The sequence below is a fragment of the Nerophis ophidion genome, unplaced genomic scaffold, assembly GCF_033978795.1.
Source record: "Nerophis ophidion isolate RoL-2023_Sa unplaced genomic scaffold, RoL_Noph_v1.0 HiC_scaffold_58, whole genome shotgun sequence".
NCBI lineage: Eukaryota > Metazoa > Chordata > Actinopteri > Syngnathiformes > Syngnathidae > Nerophis > Nerophis ophidion.
This window is the reverse complement of record NW_026906980.1, coordinates 448,539-472,351: the sequence shown is the minus strand read 5'-3', so window position 1 is coordinate 472,351 and position 23,813 is coordinate 448,539. Positions and strand designations below refer to the sequence as shown.

Here is a 23,813-nt window from a genome sequence, read left to right as displayed (position 1 = left end):
GTGTGTGTGTGTGTGTGTGTGTGTGTGTGTGTGTGTGTGTGTGTGTGTGTGTGTGTGTGTGTGTGTGTGTGTGTGTGTGTGTGTGTCACCCCATGAGTTCAGCAGACACTGACAAAAAGTGAGTTAAAGCCTGTTGCAACATAGGTTCAACACAAACGGTTTCCAACAGGACTTTTGTCTACACTGGCTGGACTTGTCATCACTGATGGGAATTCTGACTCATCAGTTGATTAGGCGTGTGTGTGTGTGTGTGTGTGTGTGTGTGTGTGTGTGTGTGTGTGTGTGTGTGTGTGTGCGTGCGTGCGTGTGCGTGTGTGTGTGCGTGTTACTCATCCCCTTAGCGACCTGACATTGAAGTCATAGGAGCTACTACATTTTGGGAGTGGACTTGTTTTTGTTTTGTTTTTAAATATCGTCATATCAATAAACTCTGTCAGCATGGAGACAAATGTGTCTTTTTAATGCAAGCAAACAATGGGTTTGCAAACAAAGACTTAAAAAAATATTGAAAACAAATATAGTGGATTTGAAATATGAACGACAGGATGTCAAAATATTTTATTTACAAAATTAAAAAATAATTTTTTTTGGCCTTTTCTTAATTTATTTTCTGTGTTTCTTCCTGTTTAGGTTGCAGGTCCATTATTTGGTTGCAGATCTGTTTTATTAAATCACAGATCCGCTTTTGGTAACAAATTATTTTTTGTTGCAAACTCTGTTTTTACAAATCTTTTCTGGTTACCAAAAAACTTCAATCTTGTGGGCGCCGGGGCCTATTCTGCACAAAATATTAGAAGTTTTATTGGTAAGTCTGGAGTCATGGTGAGACAACACTGATTACTTATGCCCTTCCTATTTTTGTCAAAGACATACATTTTGTTTACATATGCTTTTTTTTGTTTGCAAATCTATTTGTTGTTTGATTGCATACAAAGACATACATTTCTTCATGTACTAGTAGATTTGACACTAATTTACTTTGACACCTATAACACAAAGCTAAGATGATGATGTTTTGTTTTGTTTACATTTAGAATATATTCACCTGCATTGGATTGTTTTTTATCAACTTTAATGTTTGAAATGTGTTAAAGTGGCCCTGTGTTCTTTAATGTTTATGAAAAATGTTTGTACACCCATGAAACAGCCACTATATTAAGAGTAACATCATTCTGATGAATGTGTGTTTACAGTAATTACAGTTTATTGCTCAAAATAAAACAATACAATTATTAATTGTAAAATCTCAAAGAGCACATGTAAACTGGTTTTAAAAACATTTAAATCATCTAAAGTATATCTCAAAAAAACAGATAAAAATAAATGCATTGACAGAAACATTATTTGCATCACTAATTGCTACACAAACATCTAATCCTTCCTACTACATCCTGTGAAGGCAATATGAGTTCAGGACAATAATAAAATAGATTACAATGTTTTGATTTTAAAAAAGCTCCCTTGTATGTTGTGTTTTGGTGTCAAATGTCATTCCATGATTCTCTGGTCCCTGAGCTACAGCTTCACCATAATACATAAACTGCTTTCCAGCAGTGTCACGAGCACCTAGCTCCAGTGTGCTACTTGTCTACCTGGGCAGCATGTCCTCCAGGTCGGCCACCACGAAGGATACCACTGCCCAAAGTGCAGCACAGAGATCCATGTCCCGAGGGTCCTGAACGCTCATAGTATCAGCTTCTGTGTGGTGGAACCAAAAGTAGCGACTGTCTGCCACATGGAGGCTGGCACCTGATTGATGTGCAAACACAAGAATATATTGTGACACAATTTACTATTTGAATATTACAATTACATGATATTTTTTGAAAATCAATTGATATCTTTCAACTTTTTTGTGGCAAACCACAGATCTTCAGAGAGGAAGTGATTTTCCATTGTCAGCACTTTCATACGTAAAGCTTATTGAATCATACCATATTTCCCTTTGCGGTGAACAAAGTCATGCTGCTTAGCAACGGACTGCAATCAAACTGACCCGGTACTCCGGCTTGCATCCAAGGCGAGATGTCTGTCCCCTCTCCGTGCATCTCCAGTTTGGTTGCATTGAGAGGAGCTAAGAGTTTGACCACCTCCTCCATCACCTGTTGGCGCAAACAAAATATAGACTGGCGGCTCAGCACATCACACGGCCTCTAAATAGAATAGAATAGAATAGAAAGTACTTTATTGATCCCAGGGGGAAATTCAGCACCACAGTTTGTTCACAATAGACAATATTAATAATAAATAATATATAACATATATTATATATATAATATATAAATAGTATACATATATTCTACATTTAAGTGCAGTCAAGAAGGAACATATGCATTATACAGTCTGATGGCTGTCGGTATGAAGGACCTCCTGTGTCGTTCCGTGTTGCATTTAGGGAGTCTGAGCCTTCCACTGAACGTGCTCATTCTCTCCGCAAGGTCCGAGTGTAGTGGGTGGGAGGTGTTGTCCATAATGGTTAGGACTTTTGCTAGACTTCTCCTCTCTGACACCACCGCCAGAGAGTCCAGCTCCACTCCCACCACATTACTGGCCTTCTCTACCAACTTGTCCAGTCTGTTTGCGTCCGTCACTCTCAGCCCGCTGCCCCAGCAAGCCACGGCATACAAGAAAGTGCCCGCCACCACCGACTCGTACAACGATCATACGTTCATGTGTAATTTGTGGCGACTCCAACAGCTTGTGCTCAAAAGGTGTAAAATGTATGGATTTACAAACCCTTCGATTTGCGAACTTTTCGATTTACACTTACTTCATTCATTTAGTGTCCCGCCTGCAGGCAAAAGGCAGAGCGAAGCATTTTGGGAGGCGGAGCCCTGCACACCAATAGTCACTTCTCAGTGCTCCGGTGTGTGTGCCTTTTCTGTGTTTTATTGACTTTTGGCAAGTTTTGTCCATTTTGCTGATTCAATAGGAGTCCCAAAAAGACAATAGACCAGCATAGAAAGAAAGAAAGAAGGAATCACTATGGAGTTAAAAAGGAAAAAAAGACTATTACATTAATGGCGCTTACAAGTATGGAAGAATCGACAGATGCAGGCTTTGTACCACGGCAGTTTTTACTTGAGATGAGACCAGAATTTATTGGAAAATATGTCAAAGCAGACTTATTTCACAGCGGAGGAGAAGAGCTATATCTCGTTCAGTGGAGCCTCTTTCAAGGCACCCACGCGGCACCTCCCCCTAATCCCTCCCTTATCTCCCTCTGTCTATCTGCTCCTTTCCTGTCAGCTCCTCTTTTGCCGATGTTGGTGTAAGTGGATTTCACTTTATTAAAAGTGTCTTATCTTAGCAATATGGTTGTTAAAGTTACAGATTTTGGTTATTTCTGATCATTTGTGAGGGCACCAAAGGAACTTCTGTGTTTGTGCATCATTTGGCAGAGCAGTGCATACAGAGGGTAGCAACTTGGAGTTGTTTTTGGTTTGTTTTAAACAGAAAGTTGATCCATAACCCCTTGTTGTTTGTTTGATATACAATAGTGATTAGCACTTTATATTGTGTTCAAAGTGGACAAACCTTAACCAAAATATGGACCTTTGTCGAGGCTAGAGTCCTACTCAAGTTGCTTCTCATGGAGAAATGTTCTTCACTATACAAACCAATGTGAACCAAATGAAGAACCAATTATGTTTCTTAAGTCAAGGTTCCACTGTACAGATATCCTTTAAAATGTTGTTCTTAATTAGACAAACAGCCAACTAGTTGCCAAGCTAAGCAGTTTTGCTCTATGACAGCCATGTTTTTCAACCAATCTTGCTCATATTTTACACACATGTGGTCATTAATCCCCTAAAGGAGGGCACGATATGTTATGATGATTCAGCTCAACACCCTAAAGTTACAGTTGGTATTTTACTGTGCGCACAAAGCTGTGTGAGAAATTTTAAGTAAATTTTACTCATAATGGGTGGTGTGAGAAATAATACCAGTCAACACAGTAGGGGTGCATGTTTTGACAATGTCCACCTGTTTGTGTTCAGCAGTTCATGAGTAAAAGAGTTACACCATGCAATGTCCTCATTACTGTATGAACAATTTTAAGTATTTCACACAACGCTTTTTTACAGGTTTTTCTAACCGACATTGCAGAATATTTGCTCTGTAGACTTATGGACGTATTCATAGCTGTTTTGTGTACCTTTCGTGCTCCAACACTGCCAGTAAACTGCAGCGCCACTGGGCTGAATGTCCCCATGTCAGACTCCATGACCATGTCAAAGTTGGACACGTTCACCTGCATGGGAAGAAGACGTGGAGTTGAGAAAATAAATGATTTTGATGCAATGGGTTTTCACATATGACATTGATTCTCTACAACTGGACAGACAGATATTGTGGGCAGGTGGCAAACAGTCAAATTTTACATCACACCTTTGAAACAAAATATACATGTACACAAACACAAGTGAAATATCTACCAGTGTAGTCCTATTTAGTGCAATTTTACTTAAAGTAAATTTATGCAAGTAACATGTTCCTCCCATTTTCTCATTAACTCTAAAATGCACATTGCACATGTAATTATGTGTATATTTATGATTAAAACATTTTGACTTCAATAAAAATGTCTCATGATTTATTTTGGGATAGTTTTATAATCAAACTTGAATTTAATTTGATGCAGGTTTTGTCCTAAAACAAATTAATGGGTAATAAATTGTACAATAATACATTTTTGTGCTAAACAACAGATCTGTATCATTGTCACCTGTCCAGCCAGAGTTCAAACACATTTTTTCTGCTTCAAGACCAGCACTAACAGAGCACGCCACAGAGGACTTTGTGAATGTCTGGGAAAATTTGCGGTAAAATTTTATATGAAGTGCTTCGTCATTCATTAATAGGCATTTTACATGCGCTTATTTATGCAAAGCGGGGCCAACCATAGGTTCCGGGGCCGGACGCACACCGCATGATTTGCGTATAGTGCGGGGGCAGCCATGCTTGTATCTGTAAAAAAAAGTGTGGGAGCCAAATTGCTTATATAATTGTGAATGAATACCAAATTATATATTTATATATGTTTTATAATTAAGTGGTGGATATTGGTGACATCAAGACAAAAAAGCTTGACGTCATCACTTGGAAATATCTTTACAGAATTATTAGCGATTTGGAAAGCTCGCGTAGAAGGCTTTTTAATATGACGTGTAACGCAATGTGGTTTGTTGAAAATTGTTTTTTTACTATGCCGGACTTTAACCTTTGACAATCTCCTTACCAGGGACCTACCATGATTTTTATCTCCATTTAATACACGTATTTGTGGTCTAGACACACAATGATTGGGTGTACTTACATGTACATTTTACTCCACAATCACATTTAGAATCTGGTTTTTGAGTGTCTGCAAAATGTTTGATCAGAGAGGATTTCCCAGATTGCAAATGAAACCACGCCCACTCCAAAAGTATTGTAATGTATCTTTTCAAAATGTACACTGTTTGAATATATATCTTGAAGTCTTCACCATTGTTTTATTTCAAGGCACAGCCTAAAATATACTTCATAAACATTATATTGATTCACCCGGGCACGATATTATGTACACCGGCACACTCTCTGATCGATTCAGAGTTGAAAAAAACCCAGCTGTTTTAGCTGCATCAATGTCACTGCATGTTGCACATCAATGTTATTATGCGCATGCCAAGATTAGATGAAAATAAGACTTCGTTTGTGATTCCTCATATTCTGAAATTGAGAGCTTTACATAATGTCTAAAGGAGAATGTCCACCTCGCTTTGACGTCACAATGTAGCCAGACTACAACTCAGCGAACAGAAGAATTTAAAACTGTGTACAAGCAAGCTCACGACAAAAAACATGAACCTTATGATTTGAAGGTTTAGTATTGATTATCATGGGTATCAAACATTCTAAAAACATCAATAAGTCATAAAAAGTCACAGAGTTCATCATACAGTAGGTCCCTATTGAAATCAAGGTGTTTTTTTTACCTACTCGTTTGGGCGAAATTACACTGAAAATCATTTTTTTGGTGTATTAGTTCTTATGCGTTGATGTTATCTTGATGCTTTATAATATTCTGTGTTTTAGTGCTGAATGGGCATATGGGAGAGCGCAAAAGCAAGTCCCACAGACAAGCAACGTTACAAGCGGATGAAGCAACTTATCTTTGATCGTGTACTTTGGCAAGACAACAAAGCCAAAAGCAGACGGAGCATCCTTGCATGACTCAGGCAGACGATGTGAGTAGTTCTGCTCTCTCTCACTCAATTCTCAGCGTTTTTCTATTCAGCACTGTAGTAACAGTCATAGTACCTTGTGTAGATTGTAGTACTGCTGCGCTCCAACTCCACCCGCCTCTTCACCTGCCCACAACACTGTGCGCATGGTTCTCTTTGGACGCAAACCTTGAAATGAACGATGACACACAAACAGACACGGAAACCACTTTATAATGAAGGCATTCTTATCCATCCTAATTTAGGAGTCTACCAACACTTTTGTATGTTTTTCAAAGGTTACAGATCTGCAGAACTACTGTTTGCCAAAAAGTACCGTATTTTTCGGACTAAGTCGCAGTTTTTTTCATAGTTTGCGACTTATACTCAGGAGCGACTTATGTGTGAAATTATTAACACATTACCGTAAAATATGAAATAATATTATTTAGCTCATTCACGTAAGAGACTAGACGTATAAGACTTCATCGGAATTAACAATTAGGAGTGACAGATTGTTTGGTAAACTTATAGCATGTTCTATATGTTATAGTTATTTGAATGACTCTTACCATAATATGTTACGTTAACATACCAGGCACCTTCTCAGTTGGTTATTTATGCATCATATAACGTACACTTATTCAGTCTGTTGTTCACTGTTCTTTATTTATTTTTAATTGCCTTTCAAATGTCTATTCTTGGTGTTGGGTTTTATCAAAAAAATTTCCCCAAAAAATGTGACTTGTACTCCAGTGCGACTTATATATGTTTTTTTACTTGTTTATTGTGCATTTTCAGCAGGTGCGACTTATACTCCGGAGCAAACTTATACTCGGAAAAATGCGGTAATACTTTGCCCTCTGAGTATGTTATTAAAAGATAGGAGCGCAACAAAAAACTTGACCTATAATTTACAAGTTCTCATGAATGATTAAGAGGTATTTGTAACCTATTCAACTATAAGTGCCTTAAAAGGATACCTGTTCAGTATAATTAATAATATTAGACAAAAAGTTTATGGACGGGCTTCACGGTGGCAGAGGGGTTAGTGCGTCTGCCTCACAATACGAAGGTCCTGCAGTCTTGGGTTCAATCCCAGGCTCGGGATCTTTCTGTGTGGAGTTTGCATGTTCTCCCCGTGAATGCGTGGGTTCCCTCCGGGTACTCCGGCTTCCTCCCACTTCCAAAAACATGCACCGAGGGATAGGTTGATTGGCAACACTAAATTGGCCCTAGTGTGTGAATGTGAGTGTGAATGTTGTCTATCTGAGTTGGCCCAGCGATGAGGTGGCGACTTGTCCGGGGTGTACACCGCCTTCCACCCGATTGTAGCTGAGATAGGCGCCAGTGCCCCCCGCAACCCCAAAAGGGAATAAGCGGTAGAAAATGGATGGAAGTTTAGGGACACTTTCTCATTCAACATATTGCAAACAAATGGAAGCACCTTGGTATACCCTTAAGGTTAACATTTTGGACAAACAAATAAACTTAATACTGTAGAATATTGGTAAATAATTGACTGAGCTTTGTTTACATGTGCTTGAAATTGATTGTCTTGGCTCACCCAGATCTTTGATGAGTGACAGGGCCTCCCAGGATATCATGGCCCCACCACCATCATCCATGGCACCCTGGCCCACATCCCAACTGTCCAAATGACCACTCAGTAGGACCACCTAGCAGATATATTTGAAATAGATGGAATCTTTGAAAAGAGATGATGCATTGCTGCAGAAAAAACAGAGGGACAAACACAAATTCCAGGAATTTTGTTGGAGGATTCCGGTTAGCAAACATGGAGGGGACAATGACACTCACATATTGCATCACCTTAAAAGATAAACAACACCAACTGAGGCCAAGATCTTGTTTCATTATCAAGAATTATAAAAATATTACCTCGGCTAAGCTAAACACCATCAACTCCATAGGACATCTATATCAATTTCCCTATAAAAATTAATGGAACTAATATTAATCCTTTCCAGGGTCAAACTATCCCCATCACAAAACCAATATCATAACTGTTGATGTAATCATAAATGTTTGATGTAACATTTGGATATTCTTAAGTTAAAGTTAAAGTACCAATGTTTGTCACACACACACTAGGTGTGGTGAAATTTGTCCTCTGCATTTGATCCACACCCTGGGAGGTGAGGGGAGCAGTGGGCAGCAGCGGTGCCGCGCCCGGAAATAATTTTTGGTGATTTACCGCCAATTCCAACCCTTGATGCTGAGTGCCAAGCAGGGAGGTAATGGGTCCCATTTTTATAGACTTTGGTATGACTCGGCCGGGATTTGAACTCACAACCTACCGATCTCAGGGCGGACACTCTAACCACTCGGCCACTGAGTAGGTGGTATTCCTTATTCCTAAAAGGGTCTTATTATGCAAAACCGTTCTGTATTTTTTTGTATTTGGTAGCCCCATAACTCTGGAAAATTGGAATATTTACCATGGAAGCGCTACAAACTACAACATGGCTGACAAGGAGAAGACGCAGTTGAAGGTGGCTTTGCCTGGACAAAAGCTTTGGCACGTGAATAAGACCGCCCACAAAACGACACATTCAGAAAGTGTCTTGAAGACGGTATGTAAAACAAAATCCATGCAACATTTTGACCAAAGAACCACCATTACATAAGAAAGTGTTTTAAATATAGGAAAAAAATCATAATATGACCTTTACTCTAATTCTTTGAAACAAGATGATTAAAAAACAAAGTCACCTGCGAGACAAAAAAAGGTAAAGTTTCTGGCCACTTCTCCTTTGCTCTATTTTCCAAATGATCAAAATGAAACTTGGACAAATCAAACAAACAATTGTGCAGCTGCACAGTAGCTTTAAATGGTGGGCGAGTAGAAACACTTCAAATGTGTTCAACCATTCAGTCAGTGTTCTTCAGCACAGACCGACCTACGCAGTTAGTAATTGGACTTGAAAAAAAATTGTTTGTGTGCACACTGATGTTGCAAGTGTTTGGTCAGCCACCAAAGCTGAAATGTACAGTTACTAAGCAAAAGAGCTTCTACACCATTTTTTTCTATATAGGAATGTATTTTTCCAATTTATGGATCAGCTTTGCTATGATTGACAACTGACTTCATTTCTTAGGAACAGTGGCCATAGTTATTATAGTTACATTTGTCAAGGCTAACGAACCCAACTTTGATTTGAAAAATATAGCAAAGAAGCTGTGAATCCTTATACAATTCTGAACGGGTAAATAGAAAACAGTTCATCCATCCATCCATTTTCTACCGCTTTTTCCCTTACAGGGTCAAAGCTATTTGTTAATTTGTGATGATTGACTGACTGACTCAGCCTCACACTTTGAGTCACTAAGCCTTAAATGTCCATGTCCATAAACACTCACACACACACACACCGACTTCCTTTTCTGCACAATGGAAAAAGAAATGATGTCAATCAGGTCATGTGTTTAATTTCCCTATTCTATAATTATAGACATAGTGTCTCCAAAGAACAATTGGCAGGCAGTAGTGATACAAATTAAATAAACTGTTTCTGTGGGCCCCTTTGGACCGTATCATCCTCATGTTGTTTTGAAACTGTAAAATGATGACAGCTCAACTCAACTTGCTTGGTACTATAAATGATTAAAGGCCAACATTTCACAATCATAGAGTTCCAATGAATCATGTGCTCATGTCTCAACATGCAATATCTAATCCAATCTACTGAGATCTAAAACAAGAAAAAATATCTGCTTTTACTCAGTTTTGATTAACCCTTCTTCAGCAGCTGTAAACACTGACTATAAAAAAACAGCAGACAATTTCTAAATAATTACACATAAAATAAAACTAGTGTTAAAAGTGCTAAAATACGTAATCAAGGGAAACAGTAATACCGGAAGAAGGTAGGACATAATAAGATGCAATAACAAATAAATATACATCTGCTGAAGTACTAAAGCATTCTAGTTATAAGAAATCTAGGACTAAGGCTCAGCATCATAAAAGAGCAAAATGGCTAAGAAAAATTAAACAACTTAGGTACAGTACAGTGTATTACAGCTACAGTGACATTACAGCTCTTAATGGAGACTGAGAGTTAAGGATCAGCATGGCTTTTGTCACTAAAGTTGACCTTCTCTTTTGGGTTTTGCAGGCTGAGCAGCAAAACCGGCAGCCTAGCTGGCGGCCTGATGGTAGCCACTCACATTTATGTGAGGGATCTCGTATAAAACAGTCTGCATGTAAGGTGATCATATACTAGAGGGGTCTCACAGTTATAGTTTAATGCATGCAGTTTTCATCCTTCAGGCTTCCATTAATCTCGGAAGGCTGGAATTTGGATCCGAGAATGACATCTCAGCCGAGTTATGAGCGTTCCAGTTACGTGGTCGGAAATCAAAATGGCCCAACCCACAAAAGCTATTCTTGTGCTTGCCTTATCTGAATATAAAAAAATTATGGGAAAATGTGCGGCCCTTCTACAACCTTCTAATAAAGAGAATGAAGACGAAACAAAGATGCTAATGCTATTGTGGGACGTCCTGGATCGGTTGGTAGAGTGGCCGTGCCAGCAACTTGAGGGTTCCTGGTTCAATCCCCAGCTTCTGCCATCCCCGTCATGTCCGTAGTGTCCTTGAGCGAGACACTTCACCCTTGCTCCTGATGGGTCGTGGTTAAGGCCTTGCATGGCAGCTCCTGCCATCAGTGTGTGAATGTGTGTATGAATGGGTGAATGTGGAAATAGGGTCGAAGCCCTTGGAGTACCTTGAAGGTAGAAAAGCGCTAAACAACTTTAACCCATTTATCATTTAACATGAAAAAAAACAGTAAACAATTTAATTACACTAGAGTAACATTACCATACAAATATACATATCCAACAAAATATCATATGGCTGATTTAATTCGACAAAATCTACACTCTGATTGAGCTGTTAAACTGTTACTGACTACCACAATTTATTTTCCTGACTTCTTTGAGTGTTTCTTAATGCCATTTGAAACAACTGTATTTTTGTGTCATGTATGTTATCTGCTTTTTTTACAAAATAAATCAATTGAATGGACATCCTCCAAGTCTGGTGATTCCATCATTTCCAGGGATTGTATTACTGGCAATAATTCTCGTTGAAAACCGAATCTTCAGTTAACCTGAAATCCGAAATCCAAGGGACCCAAGGGACCACTGTACCAGAAACTACAACATTATTAAATGATTCAACTTTATTCAAGGTTTTGGTCAGTGGGTGTATGTAATATAACTTTTCTTCAAAATCGCACATTTTGGAGTTTTGTACAGCAGCAACATATCAGCTTATCAAGTTGTACCTGTTTTTCTCGATGTGCAGGTATGTGCTGTCTCAAATAACCTGCACAAGGCAGTTAACACTGCATGTCAGATCAGGTCATGGTATGTGAAATATGATAAGATTCTGACCGAGCAAGGCCAGCATTTCATACTTTGTCCAATTACAAAATTAACCAACCAATTTGTTTAATAGAATGAACATTAAAAAAAGAAGCGGGGGACTATGCTGGCATTAAGTTTTCATATGTAAACCGTGATAATCTATTTTCATCCATCACTATGTAGCCTTTAAATTATATTCCTCTAAGCGATGGAAATAAATACCAGTATTTAGAAACAAGAAGAACACAGCTTTATACAGTTCAAAATAAGAGTACCAGAATGTCAAAAAATGATTTTTAAAGGTGTAAATAGAGGGTCACAACCCATCAATTCTGTAAATCCAAAAAGAAAAGTGCTTCCTCTTTCTAAAAGCATAAAATAACACCTTTTTAGCTTAGGTAATCAGTAACATGTGGGTTTGTTCCTTCACAGCGCTGTGATTCCAAAAGAAATCTACTTCACGCATGAACCTACAGTCCTATCAACCTAACTGGATAGTTGCCAGTATTTTTTGCAAGAACTCTCGGAAAACGAAGCAGAAAGCTGTGATAATAAATATGGTAATGTATTCATTCTTCACTCATGCCCAATCCTAGAGAAGGAATTAATTTAGAAATGTACTTGAACGTTGATTTGAAATGGAGAGACTACTAAATAAACAGGACCGACAGACTAGGAGAGGGTACCTGCTCAGGGTGCTGCCAGCCTTTGATCTCGGCCACCGTGTTGAAGGAGTCGGCATCAGGAAGCGTCCTGGCAGCCATAGTGAGTCTGACAGTGATCCGATGTCCCCTCTGCACCATACGCCACATTAGGTCAGCATCCTCAATGGTAATGCACGCTGTAGGGATGCGCTTCACGCCATCTTGGTAGTCCTGCCAACCAGTGTGAGGACTAAAGAGGGAGGAGCCAATGAATATAAACACGTGATTACAAAGTCATAGGACAACCATGTCAGCTTATACTGTGAATATGTACTCTACCTATTAATTGAGAAAGGAGTGATGGATCGAATGAGGGTGGCTACTGCTCCAAATTTCGACGCCTCTGAGGCGCCATATTCACGGTAAGCCACTGTCTCACCATAGCTGACAAAAGGCTGGTTGAAGACCACAATCTTTCCTGAGACCTCGCCGGCTCTACGCTTCAGTTCCTCAAAAGACTGAACAACTAACACCTCCGCTTCAATACCTTCAGACAGCAAATAAGTAAAAAACATTTTAAAATAGACAATAGCAGCTTTACAAGACATTTATTAGCGACACAGTGGAACCTCTAAGTTCAGATACAACAGATTCTCGGATGCTGATTTGTTTTCATTTTTGAATTTGAAAAAATTGATTTATGTGGAAAATAATGAATGCGTTCAAAAATCATATTGTCACCAACATAAAAAACATTATGCAATGTTTTAAATACCATTATAACATTCCTAACTGTCATACTAGTGTAAAAATAAAATAGATACTACTTGTCGTAAAACGTTAAAACAAGAAAACAGTCTTGATCTAAATGGCGAATGGCAAAAAGGGCATTCGCAAGGTGATAACACGTTTTATTTCCTAACATTCATAGTTGTCAGACGATTGTGCAAATAAGTTTTATAGAAAATGCTACCTTAAAAAGGGTCCTTATGATAACTGTTGTCTTTTCTGACTATGCATACATACGCTTTTGTAGGCAAGCAGTGCATATATTTCATTCTGTTACTAACTATTTTATCTGTAATAGTTAGAGATGTGCCAATTGTTATCAACAGATTTTCGTGAACGAGTTCCACCGAGTTTGTCTGACTGACACTACATATGTGTTTCCATACACAGCATGGAGCCACTACTTTAAATTAAAAATAATCACCACCATTACGGAAAATGAACTGCATTTTCTAGTAGCATTGTCACTGGAGGACGAAGCAAAACATGTTACACACCAGGAGCAGGCATGCTAATAGTTAAGGTAACTTGAAATAACACCCAAGAAATAGGTAGGTGCTTAGTCAACTTTAAAAGGTCCAGATGCAACCGTGTGGCAGCAAAAAGTAAGCAGTTCTTACTAGATTAGTAAATTGATGTTTTTATTTTCCTCTATCATTTTATTGTTGTTTAGTAGTACTTTGAGGGCAAAAACCAAATTGTTTAAATGAGTAAGTTATTGTATACTTTTTGGTAAGGTATAATGATTGATGATAAATTGAACTGGACCAAAAATTACTTCATATTCTCTACTGCTCGCTAGTGTTACCATATTTGAGTTATTGTGTAGAAATATATGGAAATAACAGAAGAAGTACACTTCATTCATTAGCAGTGTTGCAAAAAAGATCAGTTAGATTATTACATAATTTTGGATATAGAGAACATACAAACCCTTTATTTATTGAATCAAAAATACTGACATTCCACGACATAGTGAATTTGCAAAGAGCTAAAATTAGACACAAAGCAAACTATAACTTGCTACCCAAGAATATACAATAATTATTTTTAAAAAAAGGAGAGAAATATAATCTTAGAGAAAAAGGTCATTTAAAACATTTGTATGCACGTACTAAACTTAAGACCTTCAGTATATCAGTATGTGGAATTAAATTATGGAATGGATTAAGCCAAGCAATTAAACAATGTACTAATATGATCCACTTCATGAAACTCTTCAAATTTAAAGTGTTTACAAAGTACAAAGAAAAAGAACCATAATAAATATTCTGAATTGATTTCATCCATCCATTCATTTTCAAAATATTCTTACTCATCTCACCATATGAAAAGTAACTTACTTCACCGAGTATTATTTATTTATTTATTTTTATTGTGATTACTTATGGAGTATATAATGAATAAATTGAGAACAGGAAGTGAACAAAAGTTTTAGCAACTGTTATGTAAAAGAAAAAGTGGTAGGATAAAAATAAGCTCTGCTTCTTCCCACTCCTTTTTGAACATGTTGATAAGAGAAACTGGAAATTGTGATGTATCATGTTGTATGCTTGCATGTTTGAAATAAACTCAAACTCAAAATACTGTTGACTTTGTTTTGCGCAAACAAATGTAGGTACAAAACCCAAAACCAGTGATTTTGGCACTCTGTGTAACTTGTAAATAAAACCAGAATACAATGATTTGCAAATCCTTTTAAAGGCCTACTGAAATGAGATTTTCTTATTTAAACGGGGATAGCAGGTCCATTCTATGTGTCATACTTGATCATTTCGCGATATTGCCATATTTTTGTTGAAAGGATTTAGTAGAGAACATCCACGATAAAGTTAGCAACTTTCGGTGCTAAGAGATGCCCTGCCTCTACCGGAAGTCGCAGACGATGACGTCACATGTTTGATGGCTCCTCACATATTCACATTGTTTTTAATGGGAGCCTCGGACCGAGAAAACGACAATTTCCCCATTAATTTGAGCGAGGATGAAAGATTTGTGTTTGAGGATATTGATAGCGACGGACTGGAAAAAAAAAAAGGTTAAAAAAAAAAGGTTAAAAAAAAAACGCGATTGCATTGGGACGGATTCCAATGTTTTTAGACACATTTACTAGGTTAATTCTGGGAAATCCCTTATCTTTCTATCGTGTTGCTAGTGTTTTAGTGAGTTAAATATTACCTGATAGTCGAAAGGGTGTCTCCACGGGTGTGTGACGCGCAGTGTCTCAGGGGAGTCGACGGCAGCTATGGACGGCACAAGCTCAGCTTTTCTCCGGTAAGAACTGACTTTTTAACCACAATTTTCTCACCGAAACCTGCTGGTTGACATGTGGTCGGGATCCATGTTCTCTTGACCGCGCTCCGATCCATAGGAAAGTTTCACCTCCAGGAATTTTAAACAAGGAATCACCGTGTGTTTGTGTGGCTAAAGGCTAAAGCTTCCCAACTCCATCTTTCTACTGTGACTTCTCCAATATAAATTGAACAAATTGCAAAAGATTCAGCAACACAGAAGTCCAAAATACTGTATAATTATGCCGTTAAAGCAGACGACATTAAGCTGTGTGTGTGCGCAGCACTCATACTTCCTAAAAACCTGTGACGTCTTGCGTACACGTCATCATTACACAACGTTTCGAAGACGAAACTCCCGTGAAATTTAAAATTGTAATTTAGTAAACTAAAAAGGCCGTATTGGCATGTGTTGCAATGTTAATATTTCATCATTGATATATAAACTATCAGACTGCGTGGTGGGTAGTAGTGGTTTTCAGTAGGCCTTTAAACTTATATTCAATTGAATACACTGCAAAGACAAGATATTTATTGTTGGAACTGAGAAACTTTTTTTTTTTTGGCAAATAATCATTAACTTAGAATTTTATGGCAGCAACACGTTGGAAAAAAAGTTGGCACAGGGACATTTTTACCACTGTGTTACATCGCCTTTCCTTTTACCAACACTAAATAAACATTTGGGAACTGAGGAGACCAATCTTTGAAGCTTTTCAGGTTGAATTCTTTCCAATTCTTGCCTAATGTACAGCTTAAGTTGTTCAACAGTCCAGGGTCTCCTTTGTCGTATTTTACGTCTAATAGTGCGCCACACATTTTCAATGGGAGACAGGTTCGGATTGCACACAGGCCAGTCTAGTAGCCGCACTCTTTTACTGCACGCTGTTGTAACACGTGCTAAATGTGGCTTGGCATTGTCTTGCTGAAATAAGCAGGGGCGTCCATGCAAAACACGCTGCTTGGATGGCAACATATGTTGCTCCAAAGCCTGTATGTACCTTTCAGCATTAATGGTGCTTTTACAGATGTGTAAGTTACCCATGCCTTGGCCACAAATACACCTCCATACCATCACAGATGCTGGCTTTTGAACTTTGCGCTTATAAAAGTCCAAATGGTTATTTTCCTCTTTTGTCCGGAGGACAAAACGTCCACAGTTTCCAAAAGCAATTTGAAATGTGGACTGGTCACACCACAGAACACTTTTCTAATTTGCATCAGTCCATCTTAAGCCTGCAGGGTGTTTTTGATAAATGGCTTTCACTTTGCATAGTAGAGTTTTAAACTTGCACTTACAGATGTAGCGAGGAACTGTAGTTACTGACAGTGGTTTTCTGAAGCGTTCCATGTGGTTATATCCTTTACACACTGATATTGGTTTTTGAAGCAGTACCACCTGAGGGATCGAAGGTCACAGGCATTGCCGCTTCCGTGCAGTGATTTCTCCACATTCTCTGAAGCTTTTGATGATATTACAGACCGTAGATGGTGAAATACATAAATTCCTTGCAATAGCTTGTTGACAAATGTTGTTCTTAAACTGTTTGACGATTTGCTCATGCATTAGTTCGCAAAGTGGTGACCCTCGCCTCATCATTGTTTGTTACTGACTGAGTATTTCATGGAAGCTGCATTTATACCCAATCACGGAACCCAGCTGTTCCCAGTTAGCCTGTTCACCCGTTGGATGTCTCAAATAAGTGTTTTATGAGCCATACTTGCAAACCCTCCCGGATTTTCCGGGAGACTCCCGAAATTCAGCGCCTCTCTCGAAAACCTCCCGGAAGAAATGTTCTCCCGAAAATCTCCCGAAATTCAGCCGGAGCTGGAGGCCACGCCCCCTCCAGCTCCATGCGGACCTGAGTGGGGACAGCCTGTTTTCACGTCCGCTTTCCCGCTATATAAACAGCTTGCCTGCCCAATTATGTTACAACATCTACAGATCTTAAAAAAAACTGCACACACAAGGAGACGAAGCAGAAGAACGAGGAAGTTACAGCCATGGCGACGCCGTCTGTTATAGTGATCTATGTTATCTGATGCCATCTCCTGGTGAATGTTGGCTATAGCGTTATGGGGTTGCTTTTTGATTGGCCAACGATTTACGTGGTGTTGGGCACCTGGCGGCAAGTGAAGGAGTCTGTTCTGAAGTCCACAGTAAAGAGACGTGACTTCATCACCTCGCCTGGTTATTGAGTACAGTTTGTAAAACAACTGTGCTTTTATTACTGTGTATTTGATAGGTGCCGTCTGAAATGTAACTATTTCTTTTATTAATATATATAATAAAATAAATATATATAGCTAGAATTCACTGAAAGTCAAGTATTTCATACATATATATATATTTATATACATATATATGAAATATACCGGTATATGAAATACTCGAGTTGATGAATTGTAGATTTAAATATACTCCTCCCGTCTTAACCATGCCGCCGCCCCACCCCCAACCACGCCCACCACCCCCGCCCCCACCTCCTGAAATCAGAGGTCTCCAGGTTGGCAAGTATGTTATGAGCATTCCTTAAATTTTTTGCCACTTGTGCCAGATTTTTTGAAACACGTTGCAGGCATCAAATTCAAATGAGCTAATATTTGCAAAACATAACAAAAGTTTACCAGTTCGAACATTAAGTATCTTGGCTTTGCAGTGCATTCAATTGAATATAGGTTGAAAAGTATTTGCGAATCATTGTATTATATTTTTATTTATGCCAAATTCACTGGTTTTGCACAGAGAATAGGGACCGTGTTTAAATGTTGTGTTGATATTGTTAAACTGTCAATAGCATTCACCATAAACCATTGGAAAATGTACAGTTAATAATACACGTGATCGATATCTGCTGATTTCACTCATGGATGATCGGTATTGGAATCGGCAGCATAAAACCCTGATCGTAACATCCCTAGCATTAATCTGTACTTTATGTATTAACTGCAAAGCAATGACTATGCCGTATTTTGTTTATCGCTATTTTATACCTTGCCCAGGGATTACAATTACTGCTAGTCTGCACCATTTAGAAGCAAAATGAGTCATTTACGCCCGCCAAAGATCTTAAAATATATTGCAAACAGCTGACATTTGTTAATAAAAACATGGAAAAGTTGCTGATGGTGTGATTGACAGAAAATCTGGGCCTAATTCCAGATTGTATGACCATACAGGTATCAAAATTTTAGAAGTCCCACTCATGGCCACAAGTTTTGAACACAACTTTTATGCTTATTTTTTATTTTTGAGAAAAATTGGTTGTTTCTTCAGAACAGACAAGAAAAAAGATTTCTTAAAAAATACTGAGGAAGCAAGCAGATTTGTACAAACACCAAATGTAGGCCATGAAAGATTGTACATTTAGTAGGCTTAAAAATATGGCTGACCTTCAGTTGGCGTTCCTACACTGCTACCAAGTCCCAGTATGGCCAGATTCTTCACACGGGGCAAAATCATCTGTGCGCTCTCCCTTCCTCTCACCCAATGTGGGATTTTTACTGGTTCTGGTGAGACACAAAAACACATCGAAGTGATAGAAACTTGAAAATTGGTCTTTCACCCTCACAAAAAGGGTAATTGTATAACAAAACCTTCCTTGCCTGTTAATTCCTGTTTTTGTGAAGTTGGGATTTCCATAAGTGCTGACGATTTGAACTTAAACCAAGGAAGTTGATAGTTTGGGTTTTATGGACATAGTAAAAAATGCCTAGACAGACTACAATACAGTCGGGACTTCAACAGACTCTTTACCTACTGTATGAGCTCAGTCCTCATCAAAGACAGTATAAAATGAAAAAGCCTTTGGTTCTACATACACTCCTTAATGCACAGAAGAACAGAACAGGTAGTTGTCAATATTGACATATGACTTGCTAAACGAGGCGGTTTAAGTAAAGGATATGATTGTCTGTGTATTGGACCTGGCCAAATACAGAATGTCATGGTCTATGTTTATGCCATGGTCAAGCTTATGTATGTGTATACAAACAAGCTACGTCAATTACAAATGCAAAATATCAGAGGTGTTGCAGGTACATTTATAAAACAATTTTGTCATTATTCTAAACGTGCCGTATGAGGCTTTTGCCCCCAGGGACGGATGCCAACTTTTTATGTCAGCAAATATCTCCATCCATCCATTTTCTACCGCTTGTCCCTTTCGGGATCACGCGTGGTGCTGGAGCCTATCTCACCTGCATTCGGGCGGAAGGCAGCGTACACCTTGGACATGTCGGCACCTCATCGCAGGACCAACACAGACAAGGTAAATGTTTTGCGGTTGACGCTGGCAAGAGTCCGCCGTTTTTATTTCTTGTACTGGTGTTTGTAAACCAAAAAAAATGTGTTCATGGTGAGACAGATAACCTAAAATGGTTTTATTAGCCAGCACCGGCAGAGGTGTATTCAAATAAAGCAGTACGCTTAATAACAGTATATTGACAATTTGTAATGACATGTTAGTGATGTAGTATTGTAGCTTACTAAACTACGGTACATGTTTATTTACAGAGATGAACAGGCAAGTATATAACTATATTCTTGCTGGGATGTATAACGCTGTTTCAAATAGAGAGACAGACATAATAACATGTAGCCTGTATGTTTATAGCTTTATCGCACTGAAAGGCATTAAAAGAGAAAGCTAATAAACCAGCCTTTGAGATGTGTTAATTTTAAGCCTCAATTCTGAAGTTTCTTGTTATGGTTTTGATTTATTTCAAAGTCGCATACTGTTCCAACATGGTTCCTATTGAAATTATTATAATTTATCAACGCATTTTTGGACTACATTGTTGAATTAGAGTAATGCTCTTTGGGGGAAACTTGACCTTGTATTAAAAAATCCGCTGACGTCCATCCATCCATCCACTTTCTACCGCTTATTCCCTTCGGGTTGCGGGGGGCGCTGGAGCCTATCTCAGCTACAATCGGGTGGAAGGCGGGGCCAACACAGATAGACAAACTTAGAAAAAAAATTGCAAAATGTGCAAATTCCAAACTACTTCTTTGGAGCGAAAGCAATGAATGAAAAGAAAAGACAGTTTTATAAATATTCCCACAATGCTTCCATGGTTTGATTTCACATCTTCAGGACTTATGTAGATCCTAAATACACAAAAACTGATACCAATAGGTAATAAAAGTTGGTTTTGCAAAGCAGGTCCCCTTTAAGTCAGAAAGATAGGTTGAACATCTCAGAGCAGAACATTTAAGAAGGCTGGGAAAATGGCTGAAGTCATGAGATGTTCTTGCATTTGGAGGGGCATTAACACAGAAAGTTAACACATTGAAAGACTCACCTAGATGTACATCCAAACCATCCTGCATCATGGCTTTGTTCATATATTTAATAGCCATCTCCAGGTTAGCTGAACCACTGACACGGTTTCCAATGGTGTCGGTGAAGTCAGCGAGGCGTCTGTATGAGCGGTTCTGGGCTGCTCCAAACACAGCAAGCTCGATGATCTGTTTAGCCACATCGGCATAACTCGACACCTCTGCTGCAGTGTCTGAGGTTGCACATTGCAAATAGGGATGACATTGTAGCATTTTGTAAGCATTAAATGTTTTTTTTGTTTTTTCTGCAGACAGGGGCAAATGCACAGTAACGTCCAAAACACGGACAAACCCTTGAAACACAACTCATTGAATCAGTAGTTATACGTATAATATCGTACAAAAAGTTCAATAAATACAGAAAATTAAACCTTTGCACTTAGCTACCTTTCTTCTGGGTTTCCCGCTAATGTGTTGATATATACTGTATCCCTTTCAAAAATGGCACCACTGGTAGAGCTTACGTAACTGCCGAGCATGACAAAACGGCTGCCATCTTGAGCAGGGGTTTCGTCAGACCGATCAGATCGGTGTGCATCTGACTGGCACCAAAATTTTAATTATTGATAGACTTCAGTCTCACTTGGCTAATGCTGTAAATAGATATGACGTCCCCCTGCTGAAGATAACGGTCGTGTTGACGCATTGTTCCAATGAACAAGCGCTTCAGAGGCCGCATCTAAGTATTCATATCTTTGGGACTTAGAGGGCGTTCCAGTTGTACTGGGAAGTCAGAATTTCCGAGTTTCTACTCGGAAATTTAATCTGGAACGCCCCAGAGGTTGTACTTCCTACCCAGAAAGTCAGAGAGTCCCCACCACCCCTGAGTTGGCTGCAAAGATGGCTGCTCTGAATGTAAACAATAATAGAAGCTTCTGTATTATCTGTTATTAGAACATCTACTATTTTTTTTTCGCTCTAAATCAGTCATGAACGATGTATTGTTGGATGTTAAATATGGTTATGCAGTGTTGGCGTTATACATCCCAGCAAGAATATATATATATATATATATATATATATATATATATATATATATATATATGTATATAGAATCGCTCATGAATGAGTATATCCGTTCGGCCACCCTGTTCAATGGAGAAGTTTGATCTACAAAATTTGCGGGCGTCATACCCCTTCTCCTTCGAGCTGTCCTGGATGAACTGAAATTATTTTTTCCAATCATTTTGGAACTTGCAAGCGTACTTCTTCTTCTTACTCGTCGTCGCCATGTCTCTTCTTCGTTCTTTGCTTCGTCTCTGTTATGTTTTTGGACATTACTATTTGCCGTAATTTTGAAGCAATGCATGATGGGAGTCCGGATGTTGTGTTTCAGTGTATTAGTGTGCCGGCTGGAAAACATAAGCTGAGAAATAGCTCCGTGCCTGCCTACTTTATGGGTTATAGATAAACCTATGGATAACGGAGACATATACTGTATAATAGTTTCCTTTTTAGGTGAGAGAGGACGCTAAAGGCAGTGCCTTTAAGGCACGCCCCCAATATTGTTGTCCGGGTGGAAATTGGGAGATATTCGGGAGAATGGTTGCCCTGTGAGATTTTCGGGAGGAGCACTAAAATTCAGGAGTCTCCCGGGAAAATCGGGAGGGTTGGTAAGTATGCGTTTACCCCTGTCGGCCACCCAATTACCGGAACTAAGGCAATAAAGAGGACCTTTTAAAGGAGAGATTGCGTTACCTTTCCAAGCAGTATTGTTGACAGCAGATTTGACCACAGCTGAGCGTTGGGGTCGCCCATCCAGAAAGGTCAGCATGGAAACACCCACAAGGAGGGAGAGGAGAAATGCCAGTTTGCCAACCTTTCCCATCTGAGGATGCAACTTTGTTAGCAATAGTGTTGCATTTCTAGCCAGCAAAAAGCTAACAGTATTGTCAATTTCCATGAAAGAAAAACGTCTAGTTATTTGTTTGGTGACGTATGAGGAAGTTCCACTTTCACTTTAAAGACAACGAAAGTCAGCAGCTGAAAAGAGAGCTAAAAAGAATTAAAATATAACAGCTGCACACATCTCAGTTAAACAATAAATGAAATGAATAGAAACTAGCGTAAAAACATACTAGCAGCTCAGCTCCATACATGATACATTTAATGTTTAATTTTATAAGTGGTAAAAATAATAAAAAAACACACAAACCCTTTTACGCCAGGAGAAGAACCTTTTTTTCACTGTGGTTCAGGACTGTATAAGGTGCCTTGACGATGCAGTAAAATAAGGACGGAGAGATGTAAACAATAATCTAAACAGCCTTGAGGGCTGCGATAATCATACACTTCCTCTCGTATATGCTAACTTCCGCTCGGGACGTTTTCACAATAAAGGCATATAAAACGAAGTGATTTATTTTTATATAGCGCTTTTCTTTAGTGACTCAAAACGCGTTACATAGTTAAACCTATTCACTAAGTTACATTCAAACCAGTGTAGGTGGCACTGGGAGTAGAAGGGTTAAGTATCTTGCCCAAGGACACAACAACACAACAGCAGTGACTGGAAGCGGGGATCAAACCTGGAACCCTCAAATTGCTGGCACGGGCACTCTACTGACCGAGAGGCAATTCCGGGTTTCAGCCATGGTCTAGACTTGAGTCCTATTTGGCTACTGTTTATTTACCTGCATCAGTGCAGGTATATTTTGAAAGGTTTAGAGGCAAATATACAATCCATCCATCCATTTTTATACTGCTGGTCCCTTTTGGGGTCACGGGGGGTTGCTGGAGACTATCTCAGCTGCATTCGGGCGGTAGTCGGGGTACACCCTGGACAAGTCGCCATGACCTCATCGCAGGGCCCAAATATACAATCATAAAATCATAAAAAATAAAATGGGATGAAATGGCTATACAAGCTTACGAAAATCAGAATCAAAATCAAAATCAGAAATATTTTAATAATCCCAGAGGGGAAATTAAGATTTTCAGCACAATCCCATTCAAAATCAGCCACACATCACAGGGAGACAGAACAGGATCGCTGACGGGTCTGCCAACTTCTGGCGCCCCTTACAAAAAAGGTGAGAAACAGGAAAACGCTGGAGAGGGGGTCCAGACTGAGGCCAAGGAAGGAGAAAAAAACTCATAGCCATAGCACAAATAAACATGTGTCCATCCATCCATTT

The 23,813-nt window shown here is 38.9% G+C and overlaps 1 protein-coding gene across 5 annotated transcripts; it reads right to left on the bottom strand.

Moving 5' to 3' along the window:
- Window positions 1–1,182: 1,182 nt before the first annotated feature.
- On the bottom strand, window positions 1,183–22,998 carry LOC133547065 (carboxypeptidase Q-like). Of its 5 annotated transcripts, XM_061892846.1 has the most exons (12): window positions 22,832–22,997; window positions 22,375–22,504; window positions 20,640–20,849; window positions 18,726–18,842; window positions 12,592–12,799; window positions 12,295–12,502; window positions 7,777–7,888; window positions 6,307–6,398; window positions 4,160–4,255; window positions 2,080–2,102; window positions 1,997–2,049; window positions 1,183–1,749 (listed from the first exon to the last, which is right to left on the bottom strand). In XM_061892846.1, exons 2-12 carry the CDS (start codon window positions 22,502–22,504, stop codon window positions 1,589–1,591), a joined length of 1,410 nt encoding a protein of 469 aa, XP_061748830.1. In that variant the 5' UTR covers window positions 22,832–22,997; the 3' UTR covers window positions 1,183–1,588. The 5 variants fall into 5 exon arrangements, with proteins under 5 accessions (XP_061748830.1, XP_061748829.1, XP_061748833.1 ...); XM_061892845.1 differs by having other exon boundaries at window positions 1,997–2,102; window positions 22,832–22,996; XM_061892849.1 differs by lacking the exons at window positions 6,307–6,398; window positions 7,777–7,888 and having other exon boundaries at window positions 22,832–22,998.
- Between the last annotated feature and the right edge of the window lie 815 nt (window positions 22,999–23,813).

Bases quoted from the DNA above. Each gene is read 5' to 3' on its own strand.
- LOC133547065 (XM_061892845.1), bottom strand. From the start codon at position 22,504: ATGGGAAAGGTTGGCAAACTGGCATTTCTCCTCTCCCTCCTTGTGGGT. The intron at 18,843-20,639 runs GTGAGTCTTTCA...GTGTCTCACCAG, and splicing joins TGGTTTGGATGTACATCTAG to AACCAGTAAAAATCCCACAT. The intron at 12,800-18,725 runs GTCAGCCATATT...TGCTGTCTGAAG, and splicing joins TGTAGGAACGCCAACTGAAG to GTATTGAAGCGGAGGTGTTA.